The 13304-nt window shown below is 38.3% G+C and overlaps 1 protein-coding gene across 4 annotated transcripts in view; it reads right to left on the bottom strand.

Annotated features, from left to right (window-relative positions):
• The window catches only part of PSD3 (pleckstrin and Sec7 domain containing 3), a 185849-nt gene that overhangs the window by 151331 nt on the left and 21214 nt on the right, over positions 1-13304 (bottom strand). For 2 of the 4 annotated variants that reach the window (XM_039350975.1, XM_039350976.1), the window contains one exon: positions 7386-8415. In XM_039350975.1, the coding sequence (XP_039206909.1) occupies positions 7386-8415 (1030 nt within the window). Of the gene's footprint in view, positions 1-7385; positions 8416-11213; positions 11349-13304 lie in introns of those variants that run through there. The other 2 variants (XM_039350977.1, XM_039350978.1) reach the window with 2 other exon arrangements.

Here is a 13304-nt window from a genome sequence, read left to right as displayed (position 1 = left end):
ATTGCATCGCAACTAAGACCATTGGAAGTTCCTTATTTTTTCCTCTAATCTCTTAATTGAAGCTTAACCATTGGCCTGATTCACACATGAAGCTAAAGCTAACAGGGTTAGCTTGACTTCTTATGGTTTATTCAAAAATACCATGACATAATATGTATGAATTCAAACTGAGTTCAGAAGTCATACTAAGCCATAACTGAATAGGTTTTGGCTCATGATTTACCATTTATCAATCCAGCCAACTATGGTTCAGTTATTGTAGGTGACCAGGCTGAGCTTGAGGGAGGAGTCAAACACATCATCAGTCTTGAGTCCCTTCGTGCCCACAAGAGATCTAAGTCCAGCCGACCTTGAATTCCATTGACTCTTCTCTACCGCCAATTTGCCTTGACCATTATTAGTTCAGATTCTTGTTTGGAGATAGCATGAAATAAACTTGTATTCATTTTGGACCTAAACCTGGCTTTCAATTTCTTGTGGCTGACAGTTAGTGTTAAGTAAATCATTGCACTATTTTATATGTGTATCACATTATTATCCTTACACCAACTATGAATGGTTATTGGGTTAAGTGACTTGGAAAATCCTTTCATCTATTTAATTATCAAAAAAAAACAACTACTCTCGTGAGATATTCCATGAAGATAAACTATAATCCAGATCCCTCATTTTGAAAAAAAATGCCAACCCATGCTAAATCATAGCAAAGCCCATTTAATACTGATAAAGCAGTTGCTATGGCATCAAGAAGGCCAGTTATTAGAACAATTTAACTAAGATACGTTATAGTGAAGACTCCTGCTGTTGTGTTTACAATTAAATTAAACACATTACTCATGTCTACATTTTGTTTATACCATTAAGTGTTTACTTACCATGTAAATTAAAACCTATTTATGCAAACTGTGATTAAAGAACATACTGGTACTAATAAATCATTCATAGTATAAGAGTAAACTGACCCTATCTGCTTGTTAGAGCAGTAAAACAGTTTATCTTAGCAAAGAAGAGAGTTTGAGCTGAGTGAAAAATGGAAACACCTCATTAAGGGAACCTCTTAATATGCACATGGACTAAGGATACAATGGAGATTTATCTTCCTTATTCCAGAATAATGTTTTTTGAGATTCTAGAAAGGTAGTAACAGGCATCTTGATACTATTCAGCTCTCTAACAAATTTCCACCAGATCTGGGTACCATAAACATAGACAAAGAAAAGGATTGTGGGAGTTGTAGGGAAAAAAAACTATTGGGACTATAGATTGCCTAATTCTGAAATTAAAGCCAAATAGAGACAAAGCCATATTTTAAGTGACTATAAACACCTCCCTTGGCACCAGCTAAGAAGTTATCTATCCGGTTGTCTTTTTACATTTCTTTAAAAAATCTTTTTTTCAAAAATTGCAAACTGGCATGCTTCAACATCATCTTCATTGATAAAACTTTGAAGTCCCAAAAAAGGCTCCAGAAATATTTTTTAAGAAATAAAAGTGATGCACAGCTACAGCTCAGGGTTTGGAAATGCACTTAATCCAAACATAAAGTTAAGAAGAACAGAGAGTATCCTGTGTGGAAGACACAAAAAACAGATTGTAAATAATATTCTGGGAAGTCAATGCTTTGCAATTTGTTATATCCCCCATGACAGCCCTTTTGTGAATGGACCAGCCTTTCCACCTAGCAATCATTTTAGGAAAGAGCCCATAATACGTTTTCAACATTGCCCCAATTAGCTAAGATGCAGAATACTGTCGATATGTAGTGGTTACATCTAGCCCTTGGCTTATGACTTAACTGAGCTCGGAATTATGATCATTAAGTTATACCAGTCATTAAGCGGGTTATCGTGTGACAGTCTTGATTATATGACTTTTTGTGGCAGTTGTTAAGTGAATGTGGTATCATTAAATGAACCCATTGTCCACAACGGCTATTTTTTGCTATAAAACCAGAAGTAAAAGTTGTAAATTGTGGTCAGATGACTGTGGGACACTGCAAACTGCTGTAAATGTGGACTGGTTGCAAAGCACCCAAAATCATGTAATCATGTAATCACGGGGGGGGGGGGGGCAGCTGTTGGAAGTTTGTGAATACTTTTTGGGGATCTATTGTATATCTGAATGGCTGCTAAGTGACTGGTAATATGATGAAGGTTACCTGTCCAGCACTCAATGTGGAATGAACAGCTCATGAAGTTTTCTTGAAGTAACCTTAGATGTTTCTCCAACACAAACAATACTTACATACAACTTTAAGGAAGACAGAAACAGCCATTTTTGGTGTTACAACTCTGGGGGAGGGCAATTCAAATTTAAATCTAAATATAAACACACGTGCATGTGTTCAGGGACTCGCCTGTCTCTTTTTCTTTTGTTTCTGTCTATTCGCTTATGGATAGCCTTGGGAAGTTGGAAAAGCAGAAATCTTTTAAAATTCAAATCCTCTACCACCCTAAATGCCAGGCTGTTTAGCTGGGTAGCCTGGCAAAACAAAATGTGCCCCAGAAGAATTCTAGGCAGGGAGCAGCTGAACGGAGGTGGAGCTGAGAAAGAGAAGCTGCTATATTCAGATGTTTGGGGAAACATCTGTTTGGAGAAAAAGTGGAAGGACAGATTTGGACTTGGAATCTACAAACCTTGCCTATTGTCTGTAAAGCCTTCCACAGGAGTAGGATTGCCCATTTAGATGCCTAGGTATCTTTATAACTTACATGCAGTAAGCATACTGGATTTTCCTCAGACAGTTTGGTCTGGTGGTTAAGGCACCAGGCTAGAAGTTCTAGTCCCACCTTAGACCTGAAAGCCTGGCTGGGTCTCGCTCTCTCTTTTCATGCAGAAAAGTCTCTTCCCTTGCCTACATATTCATGGATGATCATTTTAGGGTCTTCCTCAGCTTCTCAGTTTCCCAATTTGTTGACAGTAATATCACAAGTTAACATTTTGACCGGTGCCAAACAGCTAGGAGAGCCAAAATAATTGAAAAGGAGCAACAGCAGATGTACTTAGCATTTCAAAGAGCATCCTGTGGCTGGCACTAGATCAAAATTTGTGGTTCTGCGTTCAAAGTTTACTGTTGCTATGATAGAAGAATCCAAGGATTTCAAAGCAAAAGCACAAAACAGAAGTTTGACTAAATTTAAGCAAGAGTGGCTTCCCTATATGTCAGTCGACAAAATAAACTCACAGAGAATGGATTTTGAGGGGGACATAATTAACATAAAAACAGTTCTTAAAAGCAATTTCAATATGATGACCCAATTATTAGTTGGAATCATTGGGAGAGAATTTGAAACAGCATTGAATTGTTTCTACTGATTTTTCTCCTGGTTAAAATTATTTTATTTTTTCATTTTTTCCTTTCTTTTTTTTTTACATGACTATATACATTTACAGTAGTTTTAGAAAAATTAACAAATTGCACTTCCAGTTCCAGTTCGCGGTGCCTCTAGCTATACGAAGAGACTTGTCTCCTCGTCGGTGGAAAGTCGCCCTGGAGGGTGGATTTCTGTCGAGGAGGCGTTGCTCGACTCCAGAGAAGCGGCGGCTCCTCCAGCTGTCTGAGCTATCTCTGAGGGCTGACAGAGAAGAAGATCGGCCAGTAAAATGGCCGATCACCCTGCCATTTCAAACTGCAAGTCAAACAACATCTAAGCTGTAAGAACCACTGTGTTGAATCTGGGTGAGATTTTTTTTCTTTTTCCTGCTCCTCTCTTCATTTTATCTTGCTTTTTTTTTTTTTTTTTTTGTCTGTAAGAGCCTTGTTGGAATTATTTCCCTGGTTTGAAAAAGCAGCTTCTACATGTTTGGGAAGAAAGGCATTGAACAAAAGAATACAATAAAATTTTAATGACTATATTTTATTTTCATATGCTTTGGGGTACAGAAAAAAAAATTTTTCTAAGAGCTCTACTATCATTTTATGCTGGAAGATTATTTCTTTTTTCACATTAATTGCAAAAGAAAGAAAAGGGGGGAAATGGTGTCTGGAAAAGTTTTTTTTCAACTTACTGGGGACATCTAGTGGCGAAAATCTAATATTGCAATTTTGGTTACTCTTTGGAGATGGAATAGATGGACCTTTAAATTACTTTTGAAGAGAAAAGATAAGTTGATGCAGCTGTGAGAGTTGTGGGGGTGGACACTGTTTAACTTTTATTAAACACAGCCTCCACAAGAAGAAAAAAGAGACTCTCTTTAATTATTATCAAAATGGAGAAAACTCATTTACAACTAAGCTGCAAACTTATATTGGAAAAGATTTATGAGGCCACTGCAGAAATATGTGCTACAATGAAAGAGTTTACTACAGAATTAAGATCCAGAAGTCGTACTTCAAATCTTCAAACTGATCTCCAGACTACATCTGACTATTCTATAAATCAAAACACATTAGAAGAGGAAACAACTGAGATAAATGAGGAAGTTATTTTATCTTACAAATATTCCATCTACAGCTTTGAGGACCACAAGAATCAAAGATTGGGATTGGAAACTTTAAAGCAACGAAGCTTTAAGGATGAGAGAAATAGATGCCTAATGCAGAGGATGGGATTCCTATTGTTTCAAAGGGTACTACAAGCAATAAAGAGAGATCTATTGGCTGAAAGGGAAGCTTGGTTATGGAAACCTGCCTGGCACAGAAAAAAAGCCAGAATAAGACTGAAAAGAGAAATTTAAAATTGTGTAATGGATTTAAAGGCAGTCGATTTATGGACAGTTTTAAGGATTAAGATTCAGAGTTAAAAGTAAGAAAAAAATAGGAGGTTGATTATTAGAACAGATGTTTTAAATAGATTAAGAATGTACTTTTTGGAATAACAGGTTTATTTTCATGAAAAGTATTATGTATTGGAATGGAAAAAATGCTGGCTTTTTAGATTTGGATTGTTTTAATAATTAATTGTTTTAAATTACTAAGATGATATTTTTGTATGATAATATAGATGTGATAAGGCATGATAATTAATTGGATGAAATTTGAATTTTGTTTAATGAATTGAAATGAGTTAAGACTTACACTATTTTGTTATTTTAAAAGAGATTGATTGATTGATGGACTATATATGTATAGGGTAGATTAATATTTTATCTTAATTAGGATATGTATTGTGTAGTGGAAGAAGAAATAAATGAGATTTGTGATAAAATGAGGGATATAAGAGATTAAGAATTAGAATATAGCTGGAAGGGATACCTGAATTGATAACTTCTTGATTTAAAGTTAAATTTGATGATGGTAATTATAAATTTACAAAGTTTTAAAACAGATTTTTATGTAGTTATATAAATTTAAATTAGAAATGGAATATTTTAAATGTATTATGCTAGTTGAGGGAAATAGAGAGGGGACATTGAATGTATTGAGTTGAATTATGGTTCTATTGTTGAATGTTTGATTACCCAAACACCACGGTGTGTCCTGAGCACCTTTTTCTAAGATTCACAAAACCAATAAAATGTGTTTCAAAAAAAAAAAGAAAGAAAAATTAACAAATTAATATTTAGAGTTTTACAGAGATCTTTTTTAGTTAAGCTGACATAATGAATCTAGTTCGATATGTTCAATTAAATAATTAATTTAAACTTTATGATAAATGCAAATCTTTCATTTATTGATATGTTATTCTTCAATCACTCTCTCTTCTCTCATCCTTTTTTCTCTCATGTAGCAATTTGCTGTTCTTTAAATGTGTTGATCAACTTATTAATTTAAAAATAAAACAGCAAAATCAGTGTTCAGAAAAAAAATACATGCAAAAGGAATTATAGTACAAATAGTCCTCAAGTTACAACCATTGCAGTTGTTATGTTAATAACATCTGAATTCCTTATTGACTTTGCTTGTCAGAAGGTGGCAAAAGCTGATCACACGACTCCAGGACACTGAAACTGTCATAAATATGAACCACTTGCCAAGCATCTGAATTTTGATCATGTGACCATGGGGATGCTACAATGGTCATAAGTGTGAAAAACGGTCATAAGTCACTTTTTTCAGTTCCGTTGTTAATTTTGAACGGTCACTAAATGAACTGTTGTAGGACTACCTGCACTTGTTTTTAAATGCACAAAACATCCCAACACATCAGCACATGGTGCAAACACATTTTGTTTAAAAAAAACAAGATTTACTAAATATGGAAGAATTGGAGAGGCAATTTCATAAAATAATTTGAAAATTACTGTGATGGTTAAATATGAAGGTGATGTGCTATATATTCATCCATCTAATCGAAATAGCTACAAATGTTGATTCTCTAATGCAGGAGTGTCAAACTGCCAGCCTGCAGGCCGAATGCATCACATGGAAACTGCGCCCACCCCATTGCCAGCAATGGCAAAACCTGCCCAATACGTTCCGCGACGTCACGTGACATCGCAAGTTTGACATGCCTGCTCTAATGGTTGGTTTAAGAGGCTGCTGTGATCAGCAATTGTCAATTCCCCAATCTTTTAAGAACTCTACTGGGAATAGACCAGCAAAAAACTTGAATCTACAAAAAAGGGGGGGGCGCTTACAGACGTTTTCGGGAATTTTCCCTCTTTCTCAGTCAGAAGAATTTGCAGTTGGCCTGATCCAGCTGGTCCCCTATGCTATAGTTCTCTCACTCATGGAAAGGTCTTCAAACTTGCAGGCCCTTCACATTGCAAAATATATCCCTTCCTCCAGGCATCCATCCCCATGCATGTGTAGGAGAAGAACAGGGAGAGGATTTAAGCAAGTCATCAGCCTAGATCCATTACATTCCCACAAACAATCTAAGTCCAACCTCTCTTGAATTCTGCTGACCCTTATCTGGCGCAAATTTAATACTGACCGTTTGTTGACTAGATTAATGTCAGGCGCAAGGAATCAGGACCATAGGTTAAGTTGCAGTTAGTAAGATTTATTGCTCAAGCCTATACCCAAGAATCTAGTCAACTAAGGTTGAATACTAAATTCTCCTACAGCATGTGACTTTATGGAAGGTTCTTCACTTAAAAGTTACTGGCAGGACCCCACAGAAATTGTGCAATGCCCTCCACAGCTAGAGGCTCATTGCATTTGTTTTACATAGATGCATCTTAGATTTCCAACCAGTGTAAACTAGATCTGTGGTTTCTGATCTGTCTACAGTTGTGAAAAAGCTTTGTATGATGTGATTTTCTGATTACTGTTGTGTATGTACTGTTGCGATAAATAATAATGTTCCACTTTCCATACTTTGTGTTGAACAGTACCACAAAATTTGAAAAATTAAAGCAGCCATGTCTCTGTCCTCTCCACCCCAGAACAATGATGGGATCATACGCCAGCACATTCTTAAATAATAAAAGAAATCAATGTTATCAATATGTTCTCTGCTGCCCCTACATTAAACATTAATACTAGTAATTGTTGTTACCTGTCCTTGTCTGGCCCAGATTTTCCTTCCTGAGCCCAATCCTTTTCTTTACTTCCAGAGACTTCATCTTCTTCACCTTTTGTCAAGGATGTCAGTGATTTGAGGTTTTTCCAGGACACATTCCAAGGGCGATCAGGCAAGCCAATTAATCCTGTTGAAGGAATGTATGGTGTGTGATGGTTTGGCAAGTTGGAGAAAGTTCTCCTTTCTACACTCTCTATTTCAGAGCGCCCCTTTTCTTTCTGTTCCTCGGCTTTTTGTATCCAAAGAATTTCCACCCCCTGAAATTCCACATGTTTGTTCATTGCTGTCTCTTTTGATATCCTCCTCTCAGGGAATGCTTCGGCTTTTTCTGCATCACCCATGGCAAACTCCCGCTCAAATTCTGCCCAGGCATCTCCGACGCCACCATCAATGCTCAGGTTTTCATCCTTTGGACCAGCCAAAGGCAGGTGATTACTCCTTTTGCATGTTTTCTGGGCTTCCTCAGTTCCTCCACCATCAGAAGTTTGCAAGGTCGCAGGCTGAACTTTCACAGTTAAGATCATAGAGTCTTCTTCTGTGATCCAGTACAATTTTCTCTCTGATATTACCTCAGATGGAAGAGGTATTTCTGAAGGCTTTTCCTGGCCTGTAAGAACTTTCTCCCTAGCTACCTCTTCAACTGTTCTTTCAGTCCTTCTCTCACTTTCCATTTGTATCTCTGAACCAAAAACTTTACTGCCTGCATCATGGGCCTTTTCTGATTCTAAATCTTGAGAAATCTCACTCTGTCTGTCAAGAAGCTGGGAATGTTCTTCCTCTTGGGGCAGGCTTTGCAATGTTTCAGAAGCTGTTTCCATTCCATCACCAGAACTCCCATTTTCATAAAGTTCGCACAGCATCTGATCACTCAGATGTCCATCCAAAGCACTTGTTACGTCTTTCCCTTGAATCTCAGGCGATTTCTCCAATGTCTGAGCTTCTACAGACCCATATTCTGGGAATTCATTGATGCTGTGTGGGAGAAGAGCACTACCTCCATGGCTACCTGCAAAAACCAAATAAATAAATAGAGAGCAAAAGAAAAAGGCAACCACTTAGTTCCATTAGCAATATTGTGCCTACTCTTCTCCTAAATGGAAACAGTGATGTGTTTTGGCCTCTTTGGCATTACATCATTTCTTATTTAATCTTTTTTTCCAGGGTTGTCTTTAAGGCAGGGCATATTTTGGATAACAAACTTTCCAAGTTGAGGTAGCTAAAGCACATATTGAAATATATATTCATTTAATGTTAAATCCTGCTCACAGGGAGCTTTGGGACTCTGACAGAAGATTCTCTGTAGATCAGTGGTTCTCGACCTGTGGGTCGGGACCCCATTTGGGGTCGAACGACCATTTCACAGGGGTCGCCAAACAACGCAGTCCGCCATTTTTTCCCCCTTTTCCTTAGCTGTGCTACTCCCTTTTATTCTATTGGCTTTTGAAAGCCAATAGAATAGACTCTCTTGAATAGAGTCTAATTCTATTGGCTTTCAAAAGCCAATAGGAATTGTCCAGGCTGTCTCTGCCCTGCTGAGCCTGCCAAAAGTCCCATTCTGCAAACGGTGCTGCGGCAGTTGAGTAGTCCTCGACTTACGACCGGTTGAGTAGTCCTCGACTTACGACCGGTTGGGGTTCACGGCATTAAAAAGGTTGAGAACCATTGCTGTAGATCAAAATGACTAAGGCTCTTTAAGGGAAACTCTAATTCATTAACTAATTTTACAAATCACTCACTTGATGGCAAGGAAGAAGAGCCTTTGCCACACAGACAATTCACTGATAGATAATTTCACAGCAGAAATGGACCATTTCATAACTGGAAAGCAATTTATAAGCTGCATGTATGAAGAAGCCAATGGAACATGCTCAGTGTCATCACACTATAATTACTGAATGCCTTTATCCTAAGGCAGAGGCAGGGAAATTTTTCCAAGTCGGAGACTGAAGCTCAATATTTCAACAAGTCAGCAGTTCAGCCAAATCCTTCCGAAAACATGGAAATGTTATTTCAAAGAACAGAGTTCTTTTATGATTCTGGGGATTTTTGGGAAGTTAAAAATGGGGTGGGGGTTACCGTTCTCCATCACCAAGATCTTCATCTTCATGCCTATCTTTATTTTAGAGTTTTGATGACAGATTAGTCCTGAAATTAACCTACTCTCACTAATGCCTATCTTGAGATTCTTGGGTTGCAAATGGGGTATCAAAGTCACATACAGCACTCAGGTTGCCAATACATTTCCTTATTTATAAAAGTTATTGATCGTATCCATGTAACCACAGAACTTATACTGATCAAAACCAACCATATTATCCATTAGTTTCTATCAATACACAATCACTGTATTTAAATTGCAAATGGTCATTTACAACATATGATTTTATGTGTTTCTATGTAAGCCTTGGCATTTTACCAAGCAAATATTTTAGGACAAAATTGTCCCTGATGCTACTTATACACTGTGGGCAGCTTTGTTCTACTTTGTCTCTGGGACTGGTGAAAATTATATTACTCTGAAAATCAAAAACTGATATCAAAACTCACTAAGCACTCATTGTTCTGATACAGCAGAACAGAACAATTTATAATTGTTAGTAAATCAAAGTCACAATGCCAAATTTAAGGGATCCTTAATTCAGTCAACACAGTACCAAGGAGAAAATGGTTAATACGGGAGATGTCTTGAGTTCCCGGATTATCAGTAATATTCGTTCAAAGCATTTCGTTGCATTTTTCTCAATAGTTCACAGAACAATTGTGACCTGGTTTTTGGTTTCTTTGTTTTTGCTCGATATCTGAATCATGCTGCCTTGCCTTGTATTTTCTACCATCAGAATCTCCCATCTTCATAAACAAAAATTGTGAACTCTGTCCAGGAAGAGTAGAATAGAATAGGAGAATGAGGTTCAGAGATAACTATTCTAATCCAGCCATACCATTGGAAAGGAAAGCTGCACAGAAATTATTCATTTAATCATTATTGCTTAATTATTCAACTGTGTGTGTGTGTGTGTGCGCGCGCGCGCATGCGCGTGCCTTCAAATCAATTTCATAACTCCTGGTAACTGTCTGGACAATTTCCGGCAGTTTTCTTAGCAAAAAGTTTTTGGGGAAGTGGTTTTGCCATTGCTTCCTTTCTAGGGCTGAGAGAATAGACTGGCTCAAGGTCACTCAGCTGGCTTTGTGCCTAAGGCAAGACTAGGATTCATGATGTCTGGGTCTTTAGCTTGGTATTTTAACTACTACATCCGACTGATTCTCATAACATCATTAAGGATGAATATTTATTCATTCACAATGCATAGCCTAGATATAATTTATCCTTCCTGTAGGAGCTCCATCAGCTATTATAGAAATAACATATTTCAATTCTTCTTTAATTGTCAGATATTATTGTTCTTTACTGAATACTGAGAGAAAAGGTTTAATTCTTTCTTTCCAGTTTATTTATTTATTAGATTTTTATCCCTCCTTTATTCTTTATAAATAACTCAAGGCAGCAAACACAATCCTCCTTCTCTTTTCCCCTAGGGCAGGGGTAGGCAATCTTGGCTCTTTTATGACTCATGGACTTCAACTCCCAGAATTCCTGAGCCAGCCATGTCTATGAGTTATAAAAGAGCCAAGGTTGCCTACCCCTGCCCTAGGAGGTGGATTAGGCTGAGATAGACTGATTGGCTCAAAGTCACCCAGCCAACTTTCATGCCTACGGTAGGACTAGAACTCGCAGTCTCCTAGTTTCTAGACCAGCACCTTAACCACTATACCAAATTGTGCTTGTAATGAAGACAGCACCCTCACCAAGTGGAACAAAGTTTAGGGGGAGAAAAATACATCTCCTGTCATCAATGGCTGCTTCTTCATGCAATCTTATAACCGTGTCAGGGAGACGATAATACTGGTGAGTCAGGTCCCATCAGAGAAGAATTAAGTTCCCTTCCAAATCATAAAGAAGAAGAAAAAAACAAAAGATAAAATTGCAAAAACCAAAAGACAAAAAGTATAGCTGAATTAAGAGAATTATTCTTTGGTAAAATAATAATGCAATCAACTTTTAGAGCAGGTAGTTTTAGAGTTTCTTTTTCATTCCTTTTTGTCCGGGTTTGTTTCCCACACCTCCAATTCTTCATTCAATAATCCTGTCCATTAGCCTTGGACAGCCCAAAAAGTAGAAAAGAAATCTAGCACTGTAGCTCCTTTTCAACTAACATGTTATTAAAAGCATAAGCTCTGGTGAGCTGCGGTTTCCTTCATAAAAAGCAAACTGCAACTAATGGAAACGTATGTGTTTGAGTACAATTTATTGGGGGGGGGGAAATGCTATCAGACTCCTCTTGATTTTTTTGGCTGCCATAAACTAATATGGCTCTCCTCTAACAACAGGTAAAGGTTCTTGTGCATTCATTTATTTATACCAAGGCGTTTCAGCCAGTGGTACAGGTACCACTTGTGGTACATTGGCACCTGGCAGGTGGTATGCGACCATCCTAAAAAAGTGATAGCAGAGGAGGGGAATGAGCTGAACCGGTAGCAGCACTGCACAAGCCTGAGCGAGAGATGGCTGGAGTTGCAGGGCTGTCAGGGCTCAGCGGAAGCACCAGGATCAGTGCCAGGCTCCAGCTGGAGTTCTGCGCCGATCCTGGTGCTTCTGCTGAGCCCAGAAGAAATGCCGATCAGCTAGAACAGTGGTTCTCAACCTGTGGGTCAGGACCCCATTTGGGGTCAAACGACCATTTCACAGGGGTCGCCAAACAACGCAGTCTGCCATTTTTTTCCCCTTTTCCTTAGCTATGCTACTCCCTTTTATTCTATTGGCTTTTGAAAGCCAATAAAATAGACTCTCTTGAATAGAGTCTAATTCTATTGGCTTTCGAAAGCCAATAGGAATTGTCCAGGCTGTCTCTGCCCTGCTGAGCCCGCCAAAAGTCCCCTTCTGCAAACGATGATGCACCAGTTGAGTAGTCCTCGACTTACGACCGGTTGAGTAGTCCTCGACTTACGACCGGTTGGGGGTCGTGGCATTAAAAAGGTTGAGAACCACTGAGCTAGAATGTTGCAGCATCTCCAGGGTCTTGTGATTTACATTCAGATGCTTGGCAACTGATTCATATTTATGACAGTCACAGTGTCCCAGGGTCATGTGAAGTGACCAAAACCTGCTGCAACCACTCAGCAGACGGGAGGAATAAAAACCAAACACCCCCACCCCACCCCTGCTGCCAATCCTCAGCAGAAATGCTCACAACAATGAAAATCTCGGACAGGAGGAAGAGTGCCGCCGGGCAGGCAGGCAGGTGTCTTGCTCAGCTGTGGGTTGTGGGGCACTTTTTTCAGTGTCATTGTAAGTTCGAACAGTCACTAAGCGAACTGTTGTAAGTCGAGGACTACCTGTACTTTATCACTTTTGTCCTTTTTTTTTTGTTTTGGTCATCAAGTTTTTAACACCTTGCTAGGCGACTGATGATACTTGGATGTTGCCATATCCTAAAAGTGGTACAATGGATGAAAAGGTTGAAAAGCCTTGATTTATACCATTTGCATGGCTGATGAAATCTATTCTTTGTCATTTCCATTTTCTGCTGTTAACAGAAATCTTATGATTACTAATTATGTTGTGCCTTTGCTCATTTTTTTTTCTTTTTGATAAAACCTCTCAAGAAGAAAATAACTAGAAAGCCGATTTACATCAAAGAATTGATTTTATTCAACTGGAACCTGAAGCAGGTGAAAAGCCAGAGCAGTCAGAAAAAGAGCAGCAGTGCTTGGCAGATTCCCACATGCATCCCTTTCCAGCCAGAGCAGTTCATCAGTACAAGTGAATGGATCAGTCAGTTTTCCATCCTTGTTAGTTTTCCTTGTCTTCGTTCATAAATCCACTCCATCCCATCTGCA

Source organism: Crotalus tigris, unplaced genomic scaffold (genome assembly GCF_016545835.1).
Source record: "Crotalus tigris isolate CLP2741 ecotype Arizona unplaced genomic scaffold, ASM1654583v1 scf7180000018368.3068619, whole genome shotgun sequence".
NCBI lineage: Eukaryota > Metazoa > Chordata > Lepidosauria > Squamata > Viperidae > Crotalus > Crotalus tigris.
The sequence above is the reverse complement of the archived record's forward strand: the minus strand, read 5'-3'. Positions and strand labels throughout refer to the sequence as shown.